Below are 13,966 nucleotides of genomic sequence, written 5' to 3'. Positions count from 1 at the left end.
ACTCAGCAGGCTTGTGTCTCAAAAAAAAAAATAGGTAAAACAAAATAAAGCAGGGCTTGGGACACTGCTCAGTTGCACAGTGTTTGCCTTGTGCATGCAAGATGTGAGGTTCAATGCCTAAGGTGCACGTGCACCTCCACATGCCCCCACACACAGGTAAGAAATTGCATTTGTACTCGACCTGTACAGATGTTTGCCTGTCATTCCCTAAGGAACACATATGACAACTATTTACTTACAAGGTCTTTCCAGTGTATTAGGTATCAAAATCAACCTAGAGCTGACGGATGTCAACGCAAATGCTACACTATGCTGTTTTACACAAGTGGTCTGAACGTCCAAGGGTTTCGGTATCTGGGCAGGGTTTAGTTTGAGAACTCCAGAGATGCCAAGGGAAGACTGCACTCTATTTTACAAAAGGCAGGGTCTTACCTTGGCCTGAGTGATACTCCACTAAGGGGAACTTAGAATATTTGACCTGTACAAAAGTGGGTTTCGTCATTATGAAGGGAACGGTGATTTTACAAAGAACAGTCTTCAGGGGATGATAGAAGTGACAGAGGCCTCCTTCCTTTGTGCCCCTCTCTCACCAGCACCAGGCTCTATGAGTATCTTGGGATAGAATCCTCAGGGAAGCACTTCCTTGGTTACTGTTGCCTTTGACAATCTCGTTGGAGGTATTACGTCACGACTTCAATGGCATCTTACTTTCAAAATGCAACTCTTTGCTCCATCTTATAGATTACACAGCACTTACATCAAACAACAAGCAGATCACTTTTATAATTCACGCTATTTCGATCTCTGTATCTCAGAAGCCAGGCATGCAACATTCCAGGCAGGACAGCGGTTCCTCACTGCCCTCTGTCCATGCAGGACACGGCCTTAACCACCTCTGACTGAGTGCTAGGGAGATGGCTCAACTGTCCAAGTGCCGTGAAAGCCTGAGACAGGATCCCCAAAACCAATTTTAAAAGCTATACACAACAGTAGTGTGTACGTCCCAGCAGGGGGTGGGGAGGAGAGACAGGAAGACAGGTGGTTCCTCAGATTCACTGGCCGGCCAGCCTACGGCCTAGCCGAATGGGGGAGCTCCAGATTCGATGACAACTTGTCTCAAAAACTAAGGTGAAGGTGCTGGTGTGATGGCTCCGTGGTTAAAGGTACCTACTGATCTTGGGTAGAATCCCTGTGACTACCAGTAACTCCAGTTCTAGGAGATCTGATTCCCTCTTCTGACCTATGTACCCACACACACACGGTGCATATACATACATGCAAGCAAAACACTCATACACATAAAGGTGAACATACCTGCCACCTGAACACATGTGCCCTCAAGCATCTGTCTTCAACCTAGTGGGCTAGTATTTTGCCGTAACCAATTTCTTTCTAAGATAGACCTATGCGCTTACGAGCCACCTATTTATCAGTCTGGATCCAGCCCCCACACAGGCATTTGGTGTGTGCTGTACCCAGCAAGCCTCTGCTATTTTTTTTTTTTTAAGGAATGACAGGTCTGCTTCCTCGTAGCACTGACTGACTTACACCCCTCTTCTCATTCTCGAGATAGGGCACAGAGTTCAGAAGGATTGAGAAAAAGTTGCTTTGAAGTGTCTTGGCTATTTTTGTATAATACTTTGTTTTGTCTAAAACTAATCAGAGACCTTGTCCTGGGCCCAGTGAGGAGGAGCTAACTCAAATTGCCCCTGAATAATAGCAGTCTGAGCATTCATAATAGAGCTTAAAGCTATCTGGGTTTCTGGGTAAGTGGCTCCCAGCTCTTAGTGTTCAGACCATGCTCTCCTTTAAGACACAGAAGTCTCCTGAGATGTCCCAAGGGTTGGCCTCGGTGCTCCAACCATCCGTTACAGCCCATTTAGGATAATCAAACTTTATTGCGCCCTCACAGCACATTCATTTTAAACAGTAATATCACATTATGAGACTTTAAAGGGAGCTTCTAGATTTCATAGAAACCGAATGGTGTTTTACAATTCTATTTTATGACTTTCTGAAATTACATTTCAAATGTCGAGTTAGACCCAGTCTCAGGGATGGAGGGATTATGATCAATTCCTCTGACTTTGGGTAGATAATAGTGACAGTAGTCAAGGGACAGTCTCACTCACCCAGCCTAGGTCTCTCGGGGCCACAGATGCATTCTGACGGTTCCTTTGTGCCTTTAGCATGAAATCAAGTAGCCACAGGGCACCAAGGCCCCTCAGAGCTGGGCTTCTACCAGAGCCTTACCTTGTGGCAACAGCTTCTCCCGGGTAGTGGATGCTCTTGAAGACCAGGGCAAAGGCGCCTTCCTGAAAACACAGCAACCAAGGTCTTGAAGGATCGTCGCGACTTATGCTGATTAGTCGAGCCACTGTAGACCCCTGGCCCAGGCAGGGCAGATATGGGTTGCCTAAGCAGCTGAGTGCAGGGGCAGCTTATGGAAGATGATCATGGCCAGAGGGGAAGCCAAACAGATGGCGTCCTGCTGAAGTGCTGAGGTCCAGTCCTTATGAATTTCACTGAGAAAGCCACAGTGGCTTGTCCTGGCTCCCAAGGAACTCTTGTTAGAGATGCCCAGGGTGGAGTGGTACAGCTAGAACCGCAGAGAGTGAGAACCAGGGCCAGAGACACCCTGGGCTGAGCCTGTGCAGGGAGCAGCTGGGAGGGCCAGGAGGTTGATCAGCACAGCTCAAACTGAGATCCAGTCCTGGTTCTAGCCCTTCCTTTAGTTTGGCAATCATTTCAGTGATTCCCCCACCACCCCGGCCTTGTTTTCCTTATCTGTGACTGAGGGGACAGCAGTTCTATCTGTATGACTTCAAGGTTCAAGTCCAAAGCACTGTGAGTGCTTAGAATGGTGCCCGGCCTTTAGATCATCCAGGAGAACCAGATTATCTAAATTGTTAATTCTCTTATCATAAACCACCATCCAAAGAATACACAGGGAGGACCCATGGTTCCAGCCACATATGTAGCAGAGGATGGCATTGTCTGGCATCAATAGGAGAAGCCCTTGGTTCTATGAAGGCTCATTTCCCCAGTGTAGGGGAATGCCAGGGTGGTGAGGTGGGAATGGGTAGGTGAGAGAGGGAGCACCCTCATAGAGGCAGGGGGATGGGGGATGGGAGGGGGAACTGGGAAAGGGGATAACATTTGAAATGTAAATACATAAAATATCCAATAGAAAATTGACGTATACAATGAGAAAAAAACCCTCTTATTGTATTGTTAATTCTTTTATCGTTTCTATGGCTGTGACTGCTATGTGCCCCCTGTACCTGTGCCTCACCTTGCTATTTGTGCAAACTTAGAACTAGCTTATAGCTTTCCTCAGTCAGGACTGAAAATTCCTTTTCTGAGATGTGCATGTATGCATTTGCCTACAGGACTTTGTGTGTACTATGTGTGCAGTGCCCATAGAGGCCTGAAGAGGGCGACAAATCCTTTGGAACTGGAGAAACAGGCAATTGTCAGCTCAGACATGGGTCCTGGAAATTGAACCTGGGTCCTCTATAAGATCAGGAAGTACTTTTAACCACTCTGTTCTGCAGCTATTCTTCATACAAAATTATCCCTTGAATCTGACCAACCCAACTAATTTGCCATGGCCTCAGAAGGTCCCAATTGTGTACAACAAGTTATGAATATGAATTTCCATGTGAAGTGCTCAGACTTTGAAATTCAGGGTCTGTGCCGCCAGAGTTGTACACTCAATCTATGGACTAAGTCTCAAAACTAGTGGGCTATAGGGCTAATGTTCCAGGGTCTCAGTGGGCATTCAAGCTGCCTGGGAAGAAGGGGCTTTAGGCAGATCTTGAGTGTCATGACGTTATCCCCGCTTAGTTGAATTTATACTAGCAGTGATAGAATGGAAATATATTTCCATTGTTACTGGTGTGGGCTGCACATCTAGCCTAGTGGAGCATCCAGAATGAGGTTGAATGTTTGCATATGCTCAGCCCAGGGAGTGGCGCTATTAGAGGGTGTGACCCTGTTGGAGGAAGTGTGTTACTGTGGCTTTAAGACCCTCATCCTAGCTGCCTGCACGCCAATATTCTGCTAGCAGCCTTCAGGTGAAGATGTAGAGCTCTCAGCTCCTCCCACACCACGCCTGCTTGGAGGCTGCTAGGTTCCCCTCTTGATGATAATGGACTGAACCTGTAAGCCAGCCTCAATAAATGTCCTTGCACAAGGTACTGAGATAATAAGAGTTGCCTTGGGGGGTTGGGGATTTAGCTCAGTGGTAGAGCGCTTGCCTAGCAAGCGCAAGGCCCTGGGTTTGGTCCCCTGCCTGGGGAGGGGGGAGGGGGGGAGGGGAGGGGAGGGGAGGGGAGGGGAGAGGGGAGGGGGGGGGAGGGGAGGGGAGGGGAGGGGGAGGGGAGGGGGAGGGGGAGGGGGGGAAAGAGTTGCCTTGGTCATGGTGTCTGCTCACAGCGGTAAAATCCTAACTAAGATAGTGAGCATGCACAAACTTGTCTTTGTCAATGACTGTAACAGCCATCTATATGGTTCCACTGCAGTAGGCATTATAAACAACCTAATGATAATTCAGAAGTCACATGGGGATAGGCACACGTTACATACAAAGGACCGTGACAGTTTGTATGAAACTTGACTCGGATATCGAGTGAGGATCTTGGAGCCAATTCCATTCTGGAATTGGTGCTTGGTATTCCACACCATGGTATGACACTGTAGAAGATGCTATGATTTCGAAATAGTTCCTCTAAATTATGGAACACCCCCCCACCAAAAGAGGACGGCATAGGTCAAAGGGTTTTGGCAGTAGATTCACTCCAAAAATGTTCACTGAAGGATGGGATATCTAAAACCATAGCATGATAACCCACAGCAGTCTCTGACCCAATTCTGACCGGATTCTGGGCCTTGAACACTATCTCTAGGCTACCGTGGCCTTGGATGTCATCATGGTTTCTTGGGGATAGGCCCCACCTGCTCTGCCTCCTCTAAGAAAATTCTCCTCCTCGGATGTCCTCTAGCCCCAACGTCTGTTCCCTTGGATTATCCCAGCCCCTGTGTCTTTTCCTCTTTGAGAGTAGCTGTTCTTGGATCTAGAGTTGTTCAATGTGTCACTAGTGTCTCTTGCTGACTGTCCTGGGCCACTCCTTTAAACATTTCCCTGCACTCTGATCTCCTCTGTCATGAAACCACAGTCTTCTTTGGGAACTAAGAACGTCTCTTGTCCCACAGCTGTCTCTATGCATCCTTAGCATAACTCAGAAATCTATTCCTGTGTACTCCATGAATGAATACCTCTCTCTCTCTCTCTCTCTCTCTCCCTCCCCCCCTCATCCCTCCCTCCATCCCTCCCTCCTCTCCCTTTACCATTTCTACTCTGTAATCAATCGTGGACATTCCTTCCCCTGACTGCTTTACTGACAAGGAAGAAAGACTACAATTCTAAGTATCCAATATCAGTCAAACTCATCCAATTAGCATACAACAGTGCGTATGATTCGATTTTAGAGAGGATAACATGAACCGGGACAGATACATTCGCATGAGCACACAACCCACGGTTGTAAGACCATAGCTTAGAAGGCCAGCCACCATCTCAGCCGGGCTAAAATGAAGCAAATGTTTTGTTTGATATTCAGTCCCCAAGCTGGACTTTCTCCAGATGCTACAGGAATGTAACATTATAAGTACACATGCTATAGACTATCTTCTGCTCTCAGTACCTTGTGCAAATTTGTACAAGTGCTTATGCAAAATAAAGGTGTGTTTAGGCAGGCGGGACTCATACTCACCAACTGCTGAATGACTCTTTCGACCAATGTGGAAAACGTAATGTCCTCAGTCTCTCTGTTGTCAAATACGTATTTAATCAGCTTGGCGATGGTCTCCGTGTCTGTTTCTGACTCAAACTCGTAGCCCTTGCTTTCCTGGAATATGGGGTTGTACCCAGGGTGACAGATTTTGGTCATTGTGCAATGCTGGTGGGGCCAACTCCCTCTAGTCTAGTCCCTCAAGATATGACTTAAGGCTAGAATAAGCAAAACTGGGAAGGGACAAGAAATCTCTGCCAGAACCCAGCAGCCAAACACCTCTGAGTCACCCTCTTATTCCCAGAGACGGCCCCTCATCCCTCCTCAGGAGTCTGTCTTCACTGTTAATCTGGACATTGCAAACCAGCAGCAATGATGATAAAATATGTTGACTCAAACCCACTCACATCCCAACTCACATCATGCTGCGGGACACTCACCGTCTGCCTCCCCACCCCACGGTCCACACGGTGTCGGAATTGGTGTGTTACATAGCACAAGCTACTCTGTGAAACCCAGCTCATGCGATTTTGATTCTGTAAAGCCTCAGGAGCCCTCAAGATAAACACTCACGCCCTGCTATCTCCCCAGACAAAGTCTGAACACAGTGGCTCAGCTGTGACTAAGGCTCACGCTCAGGGTTGTGACATGGCCTGGAGTGCATCTCACTCAGTTCCTGTGTTTGTTTCTGGGTGGAAACAGGCTAGGTGAAAGTGTCAGCGAACAATGCTGAATCAGATTGAGTTGCCCAGGGGAAGCCCCTTACCAGAAATTTCCTTAGATCCTTGTAATTAGTGATGATTCCGTTGTGGATGACGACAAATTCTGAAAGAAGAGTTTGCGTTAGAGAGAAACAAGCTCTCAAAATGAACTGGAAGGAAGTTCAAGCTAGATGCTAGAGGAATGAAAACTGGAAACTCTCCCCTGAGATGTGTAGTAATCAGGTTTCATTTGCAACGCCTAGGACTCATGTTTACCAAAACTGCAGCCTACAGAAGGAGTGACCTGTCAGTGGTAGGCACCCAGTGCCCGACCGTGAGTAGAATTCTGTCACTGGGTATTAAAAAGGCTTCCAGCCTTCACAACTACTTATGGCAAATGAAGGATTAACCTTTCATTATCCAGAAATATTTCTAGACATTCCCAACCGTCTTTAGCTCTTTCTCCTCTTTAAAATAAATCATTTTACTTTGTGCATATGGTATTTCCCCTACATGCATGTCTCTGCATCACATGCATGCCTGGGGGCTGCGGAAGCCAGAAGAGAGCATCAGATGCCCTGGGCTAGAAGAGCAGACAGTTCTGAGAAGTTCTGTGAGTGCTGGAAATTGAACATGGGTCCCCTGGAAGAGCAGCCGGTGCTCTTAACTGCACTAAGCTCTCTTGCACTAAGCTTTAGTTCTTAAAGGAGAGTTGCAAACTTGCAGTGTATAGATTGTGTGTGTGTGTGTGTGTGTGTGTGTGTGTGTGTGTGTGTGTGTGTGTGTGTGTGTGTATGACACGCGCATGCCATGGCACATGTGTGAAAAGCAGGGGACAACCTGCTGGAGGTTGTTCTCCCTTTAATCCTTATATAAATTCCAGGGATTGGACTCAGCTCACCAGAATTCCACAGTGGGTGCTTTTACAGCTGACCCATCTGGCAGGCCCCTCTACCTTAGTCTTTTGAGGCAGGGAGTCTCATAGAACCTAGAGTTCACTGACTTGGCTGACCTGGCTGGCCAGTGAGCTTGAGGGGTTGTGGAGCCTCTGTCTCCCAGCCCTGGGATTACAAACATGTGTGACGGCACCCAACATAGGTGCTGGGGTCCAGCTCAAGTCCTTGTGCTTGTACGCCAGGCACTTTGCCAACTGAGCCAACTCTTCGGCCTATGTAAAAATCCCCCCAGTCTCCTTTGCTCTGATGCCTTCTTGGGAGCATCAGACATCATCCGTATATTGGCTCTCTATTATTAATCAACTCTATTACCCTCCTTTCTTCCCTTCTTTTTATTTCACATCTATCGTGACATTGTTTCTTTCTGTTATTTTCTTAAGTCTACCACATTTTCTTTTGTCTTCATCAGTGGTCTCATCTATTTCTTACAGTCTATGTCTTCTTTGTGAAAACACTTACGCTTGCCTTTTGCGGGGCCAGCAGTTGAACCTATGGCCTGCTAAGCTCTAACGGGCTGTAACGGAGGCATCCCAAGCAAGACTGCGTCATTCCCTCGTGCTGTTTAGTAGCCATGAGTAAAGACACTCTTGAGAGCACATCGATTGTCCCTGGTGAGTTGGTCAGACATTGGATGAGCCTTCACAGATTGCTAATGGTAGTTTTCGACTGGTCGTCCTGAATCGAAGCTGCAGTTTCTAACAAATGTGGCTATGGGTGGGTCCTACCGGCAGTTTCCTGCTTTGGACACACAATCAGAATCCCAGAGTATTCTCAAATGGGGAACTTCTGATGGGACTTGCCTTGTCACTAGCCAGGGCGGGATCCCACAGGGCTCATGGCCTTGGTAATATTTTCTCAGCCAACACTGCTGTCCTGAAGATATCAACATCTTAGTGGCATTTGGTTAAGTACTCAGCCCTGTGGAGTTTGCCATTTTCTCCTAGATATGGTGCCTGCCCCAGCTCTGATGTTCTTTCTGTGTTTCAGAGTTCTATGTTCTATGGTTCAGAGCGTGGGTCAGACGCAAGAGCCTCCAGCAAAACAAACAAACAAACAAACAAACAAACAAAAACAACTTACACAGACCCACAGCGTTTCTAGAGAATGCTGCACATCTGTCCTCCCCTTCTCTAAAGATGTCCTCCCTTCCAAATGGGGCTGGTGGACCCTTTCAAAGTGTTTCGGGGGAAGAAACCACAAGTTACAGGGTAAGGCTGCTTGTCCTTCTTGCCAAGACCAGACCTGCCAATCTTTCTCCCTTGAGAAGGCAGCCAAAAGGTCATTTAAAAGAATTACGGTACGGGAGTCATCCTGGGTGACTGCACAAGTGAAATGGACCTGTGACTGGGACGGGACAAGGAGGCAGCTGGGAGAGCAGAGGAGCTCCAAACCCTCCGTAGGGTGCCATGAGCAGTCCCCATGTCTGCCTTGGCCTACTGTCTATCAATGGTATGCTAAGGTATGGTGGACTCAGTTTCCATAGCTTCTGGTTTCTCCAGGGTGTCAGAGGCCTGGGCTTGAATGTATCATTTTCAAGCTTCAGAAACATGAAGTAAGTCAAGTCAAGGCTACTGGGAAGAGCTCTTAGGCTGCTGGCTGCAGTTCTGCCCCTCCAAACCTTCAACTCTTGGCTGCTGAGCCCTTTATCTGGGATGCAGGGCTTGGAGAGGAACCTAGGCATTAACCATGGCCAGCAGTGGCATCTGCCTCCACTCAGAACCACTCTTTGTGGGAGAGGGAGATGAACTCAACTGGATGGAAAAGGTGCTCTGTGAGCTCTGTGTGCTCTTTATGGTCCTGGCCTTCTAGAATATTTCGCTTGTCTCATACTGTCTGCTACAGGTTGAGTGTATCCTTCAAAAGCACAGTTCATGATAACAGGCCTACGGGGTGGTGATTGACAGGTGCTAGGTCTTTTAGGAAGTGTACTGGGAGGTTATTGGAGACACTAATAACAGTTTCCATGGGATCCTTGAGTTGTTAAGAGCTGCACTTCCTGATCATGAACTTTCTGGCCCTAAATCTAAGACCTAAACGATTCTTTCTTTGTAATCTACCCAGCTTCAAGTATTTTGCTATAGTGGTGGGATATGAACTAATGCACTGTTATCCTCCACTCTTGGAATGAATTCCAAAGAACCAGTAACCCTTGTGGTAAAGTGCCGTCATTTCCTGTGCATCCTAAGTCTGGCCAGAGGACCAGGTGTTGACCTGACTGGGGCCCAGTGTGGCCCACCAGGGAGATGCTTAAGGTGGTCTCAGGAGGACTGGGCAGAAGGGAAAGCCAGTGTGAGGTACGCATGGAAGGCACTCTGGCGGGGATCATTCAGGGAGGAGCAGAAACATCCTGAACAGGCTCTACTTACCATTGTCTTTGTCTGAACGCTGTGGGTGACTGTTGACCACATTGGGGACCCCATGGGTGGCCCAACGTGTGTGGGCTATGCCGAAGTGCGTCTCAAACTCCACCTTCAAGTCCATGCTATCTTGCTCTAAAACAAAAGAAGACCAGTTGCTGTGTTGGTGCATGTTGTGCATGCGTGTTTGTGTGCATGTGTGCTTACATACATGTGTCTGTGTGGGCTGTACATGCATGGTTTCATATATGTGCATGTGTGTGGAGGCCCAAGGTTGGTGCTGGTGTTTGCTCTGATCATTGGCCACTTTATTCATCGAGGCATGGTCTCGTGTTAAACTCAGAACTCGTCCACGTTGACAGCCAGGCAGAAGTGGCACATACATGTCTGCAATTCTAGCGCTGGGAAACCAGAGACGGGTGGATCTCTGAGCTTGAGGCTGGCCTGTTATCTGGTGAGTTTTACACAGAGAAACTTTGTCTCAAGAGGGAAAAAGAAAGCATTGGCAGCCACTACTGTGGCGAGGTGGTTCCCTTCTACTAGACACCATGCTCCCGAATGGCCCATCTTTAATATCAGTCACACACATGGCACTCCAGGGATCCGATGCGTCGGGGGACTATCTATTTACTTAGTGTATCAGTAACTAGACCCTCCCCCTCCACCCCCTTTGAAGACAGATTATTGCTCTGTGGCCCTGGAACTCACTACATAAACCAAACTGGCCTCAGACTGGCTACAATATTCCTGCCTCAGGCTCCCACATGCTGGGATTCCAGGCTGGACCACTATTCCTCTCCCTTATTCCCTAATTAAAATACGGCAACTTAAGAAAGAAAATGATGTATCAACAATATAAATGGAAAAGCAGTATTGTATGCTAGAATGACTAAAATAGACGTAACTATTAAAAGTTTCTCATCGCCACGTGTGACTGCTTAAAATAAAGACTCCTACATTTTGTGAGACAGTCTTACAACTCGGCCTTAACGCTCCTAGTAATCATCCAAGTGTAGACGCATTGATGCGTTTTCGGTCTCCGGTGCTGTTGGCATTTTCAAGGGCCTATGCCCACCCATCACTCGGATACAGACATTTCCTACTTACTGTAAAGTCTTCCGCTTTCTACTTACTGTAAAGTTCTTCATCCAGAGCCTTTACTTTTCCCTTCTTCTTCACAAGATGGATGTGTCTTTCTTTGACTTCATGGTTATTCCCGTCAATGGCCACACCTACAGTTTACAGAGAACACCGAGTTCTGATGCCTGTACCAGCATGACCCACAGAAATATTTAAAAAAAAAAAAAAGCCCCTCGTCTTTCTCTCCAATTTCACTGCTACAAAGAGGCAAGCACTGTTCACACCTCTGTCACAGGAGAGCAGTTTTCTTATTTTCGAACTTTTATAAAATTGAGAACATAAACGTGATTTTTTTCGTGTTTAAGTTTTGTCACCAAAAGGTACAGTTTGCTATCTTTGTCTGAGGCTTCACGTCCATGACCAACCAAGAGATGATCAGAAGTCTTGAAAATAATCCTAGGGAGCTAAGGTGATGGATGTTCAGTCTCCAGAATACACACATTAAAAAACCCGAAACAGACACAGTGACACAAGCTTGTAATCCCAAGGCTGGGCAGGTAGAGACAGGTGGATCCCGGGAACCCACAGGACATTCACCTAACCAATCTACAAGTTCCAAGTCAATGAAAAACACTGTCTCAAAAATTAAATGGACCCCTAGCCTCCAGGCACACGTCCATGTGTAATCACACATACACAAGTGTACTCAAACACATGTATACTCGCCAACAGATAAATTCCCTCTGTACTGAACATGGGCGGATGCTTTCCTTGCCATTATCTCAAGGCATTGTAAGGAAATTCACACCGCATTTACATTGAATTGGGTATAAATAATCAATCTAAGGATGATAAAAATGTATCTGTGAGGAGATACAAATAGATCATATGCAAATGTTGTGCTATTTTATAGAAGGAACTAGCGCATGGGGGGGAGGGTAGAGGGGGAGGGTATCTTGGGGCCTCCCTCACCCTTACCAGTAAATACACCATGGAGGATTATAGCCACAGGTATGGTTTGTTACAGCAGGTGCATTCTGGAAATCTAACCTAGGACTTCATACATACTAACACACACACACACACACACACACACACACACACACACACACACACACCACTAGCCACTACCATGTTTCTTCAACAAGATCAAAAAGAACAATCTAGTTTTCGGGATATTTATTTTGAAAGACAAACCCCTAAAGTGTCAATTTCAAAGTAACAGAGTTGTGTGTGCAGGGACCTCAGGGATGGGCTGCCACACCTGCCATTAAAGGCAAGAGGCTATTCAAAGGCACTTAGCCTGCTGTGCCCTTTGTCTTGTAACCTCCTAGCTGCCTTCTCCCTCCATTTGCATGCCTGTAAACCCTTTCCGGATCTGCCTTCCGTTAAGAATTTACTAGGACAGGTCACCTAGCTCCTTGGCTCTGCAAGCTTCTTAATTAAACGTTCTGCCAGTAGTGGAGAGAAACCTGACACAGTCACTCCCATGAGGAGTGAGAAGTGAGTTAGAAAGATGGGCAGGCAGGAAGCTACATATATATATTTAATGTATCCAACTTAGTGGTCTTTGAGATGGGGAACTACCAGTGGAAATACCCAAAAATCCAAGCCCTCAACTTCTCCTTCGCTGCAGTTCCTGGGGACCCCTTCCCTCCATCAATGTTATCGTGTATGCGCATTAAAGTGAGGCTTCCTCTCTTATGAGTACTGTATTGTTAACCGTCCACCCTAAGCTGCCCGGGAATCTTTGGGGCTCCTTCATCTTGTACAATTGAAACTTTGTGCCTTTGATCAATGTTGATGAAGCTGTATCTGATATAGATTTTGTTAGAGAGTTTTCTCTTTAACCCTTGTGTTTTCTACAGTTAAAAAAAAAGTTTTCTCGATTTTTCTACAGTTTTGAAACTTCTTTGATGAACAAGAGAGGTTATTGTTAGATGATTAAAGGCAACCGTAAAGAGCCCAGAGGGGAAAGAAAGAGGTCTGGTCTGACCTTAGACAGGACCATGTTTATTCATGGCAAGGAGGCACTTTTGTTAGTGTACAGATGGCCAAAATGCCTACAGAAGATGGGATGTGGCTCTTTAAAGGGGCAGAAATGACTTCCATAGTCCACAAGGGGAAGCTGGGAAGTGTAGTCCTTCAGCAGGAAAGGATCAGTTACATTAATAAAGGAATGTTAAAAAGTGTCAGGGAAGGACCCAGGCTGTAAAAGGCCCCTCTACAAAGAATGTAAGTGAGGGAAGCAGCCATCCTGAGGTGTCTTGGAGACCCACCTGCCGAGTCATAACCCCGGTACTCCAGCCGCTGCAGGCCCCTGATGAGGGTTTCGAAAATCTCCTTCCTCGTCTTAGGAACTCTGTAATTCATATAGGCAAAGATTCCTGCCCAAAGAGAAAACAATAATGTCATCTTAAGGACATATCGGTATTCCGTATAGAAAAGAAACAAAACAAAACAAACAACAAAAACCAACACCAGACAAAGGAGGCATCTTAGCTCCTGCTTGCAGAGGAAAAGCTGGCTATCCCTCTAGTCCTCTGGGAGAGCTGTATTCTGTCAGCCCTACTCTCTGTGGCAAAAGCTCACACGAATCCTGTGTCATGACCCTTGACCGTACGGTTTCACAGCAGAGGATTTCGCTGCCATTCACTGGCAGATGCGAGGAACCAATAAACCAGAGCAATGTATTTGCAAAGCTGGGTGGCACCAACAGAGACTAGGAAGACAAAACGGAAGGGTGTGCTGGGCAGTTCAAGAACAATCTTTATTGTCCTGGTTGCAGGTCCTTCCTCCTCTTTCCTCATTGGCTGAGGATCGTACCCTCAGGAGGATTCAGTTTTGCTTGTCATCTGTCATTCATGTCTGCCTGCTTCTTGGAAAGATCAGGCATGGATTTATCTCTCTGTTCAATCTGATGGAAGCATCTTGATTAGTATCCTCTCTTCCCAAATGATTCATTGTATGTCAAGTTGACAAAACAAACAAACCAACAAAAAACAAAACAACAACAAAAAACAAAAACAAAAACAAAACAAGGGCATCATGCATCCAAGGCAAGCATCCTGCTGAGC

At 46.6% G+C, this 13,966-nt stretch overlaps 1 protein-coding gene across 1 annotated transcript in view; it reads right to left on the bottom strand.

The window, feature by feature from the left end:
• Positions 1-13,966, bottom strand: part of Gfpt2 (glutamine-fructose-6-phosphate transaminase 2) — a 46,084-nt gene that overhangs the window by 21,807 nt on the left and 10,311 nt on the right. The window contains exons 2-7 of the mRNA XM_032913079.1: positions 13,169-13,276; positions 10,943-11,041; positions 9,819-9,944; positions 6,562-6,620; positions 5,778-5,912; positions 2,254-2,315 (exon numbers count right to left, since the gene is read on the bottom strand). Coding sequence (XP_032768970.1) covers positions 2,254-2,315; positions 5,778-5,912; positions 6,562-6,620; positions 9,819-9,944; positions 10,943-11,041; positions 13,169-13,276 — 589 coding nt within the window. The remainder of the gene's footprint in view (positions 1-2,253; positions 2,316-5,777; positions 5,913-6,561; positions 6,621-9,818; positions 9,945-10,942; positions 11,042-13,168; positions 13,277-13,966) is intronic.

The sequence above is a fragment of the Rattus rattus genome, chromosome 9, assembly GCF_011064425.1.
Source record: "Rattus rattus isolate New Zealand chromosome 9, Rrattus_CSIRO_v1, whole genome shotgun sequence".
NCBI lineage: Eukaryota > Metazoa > Chordata > Mammalia > Rodentia > Muridae > Rattus > Rattus rattus.
This window is presented reverse-complemented; position numbering and strand designations above follow the sequence as displayed.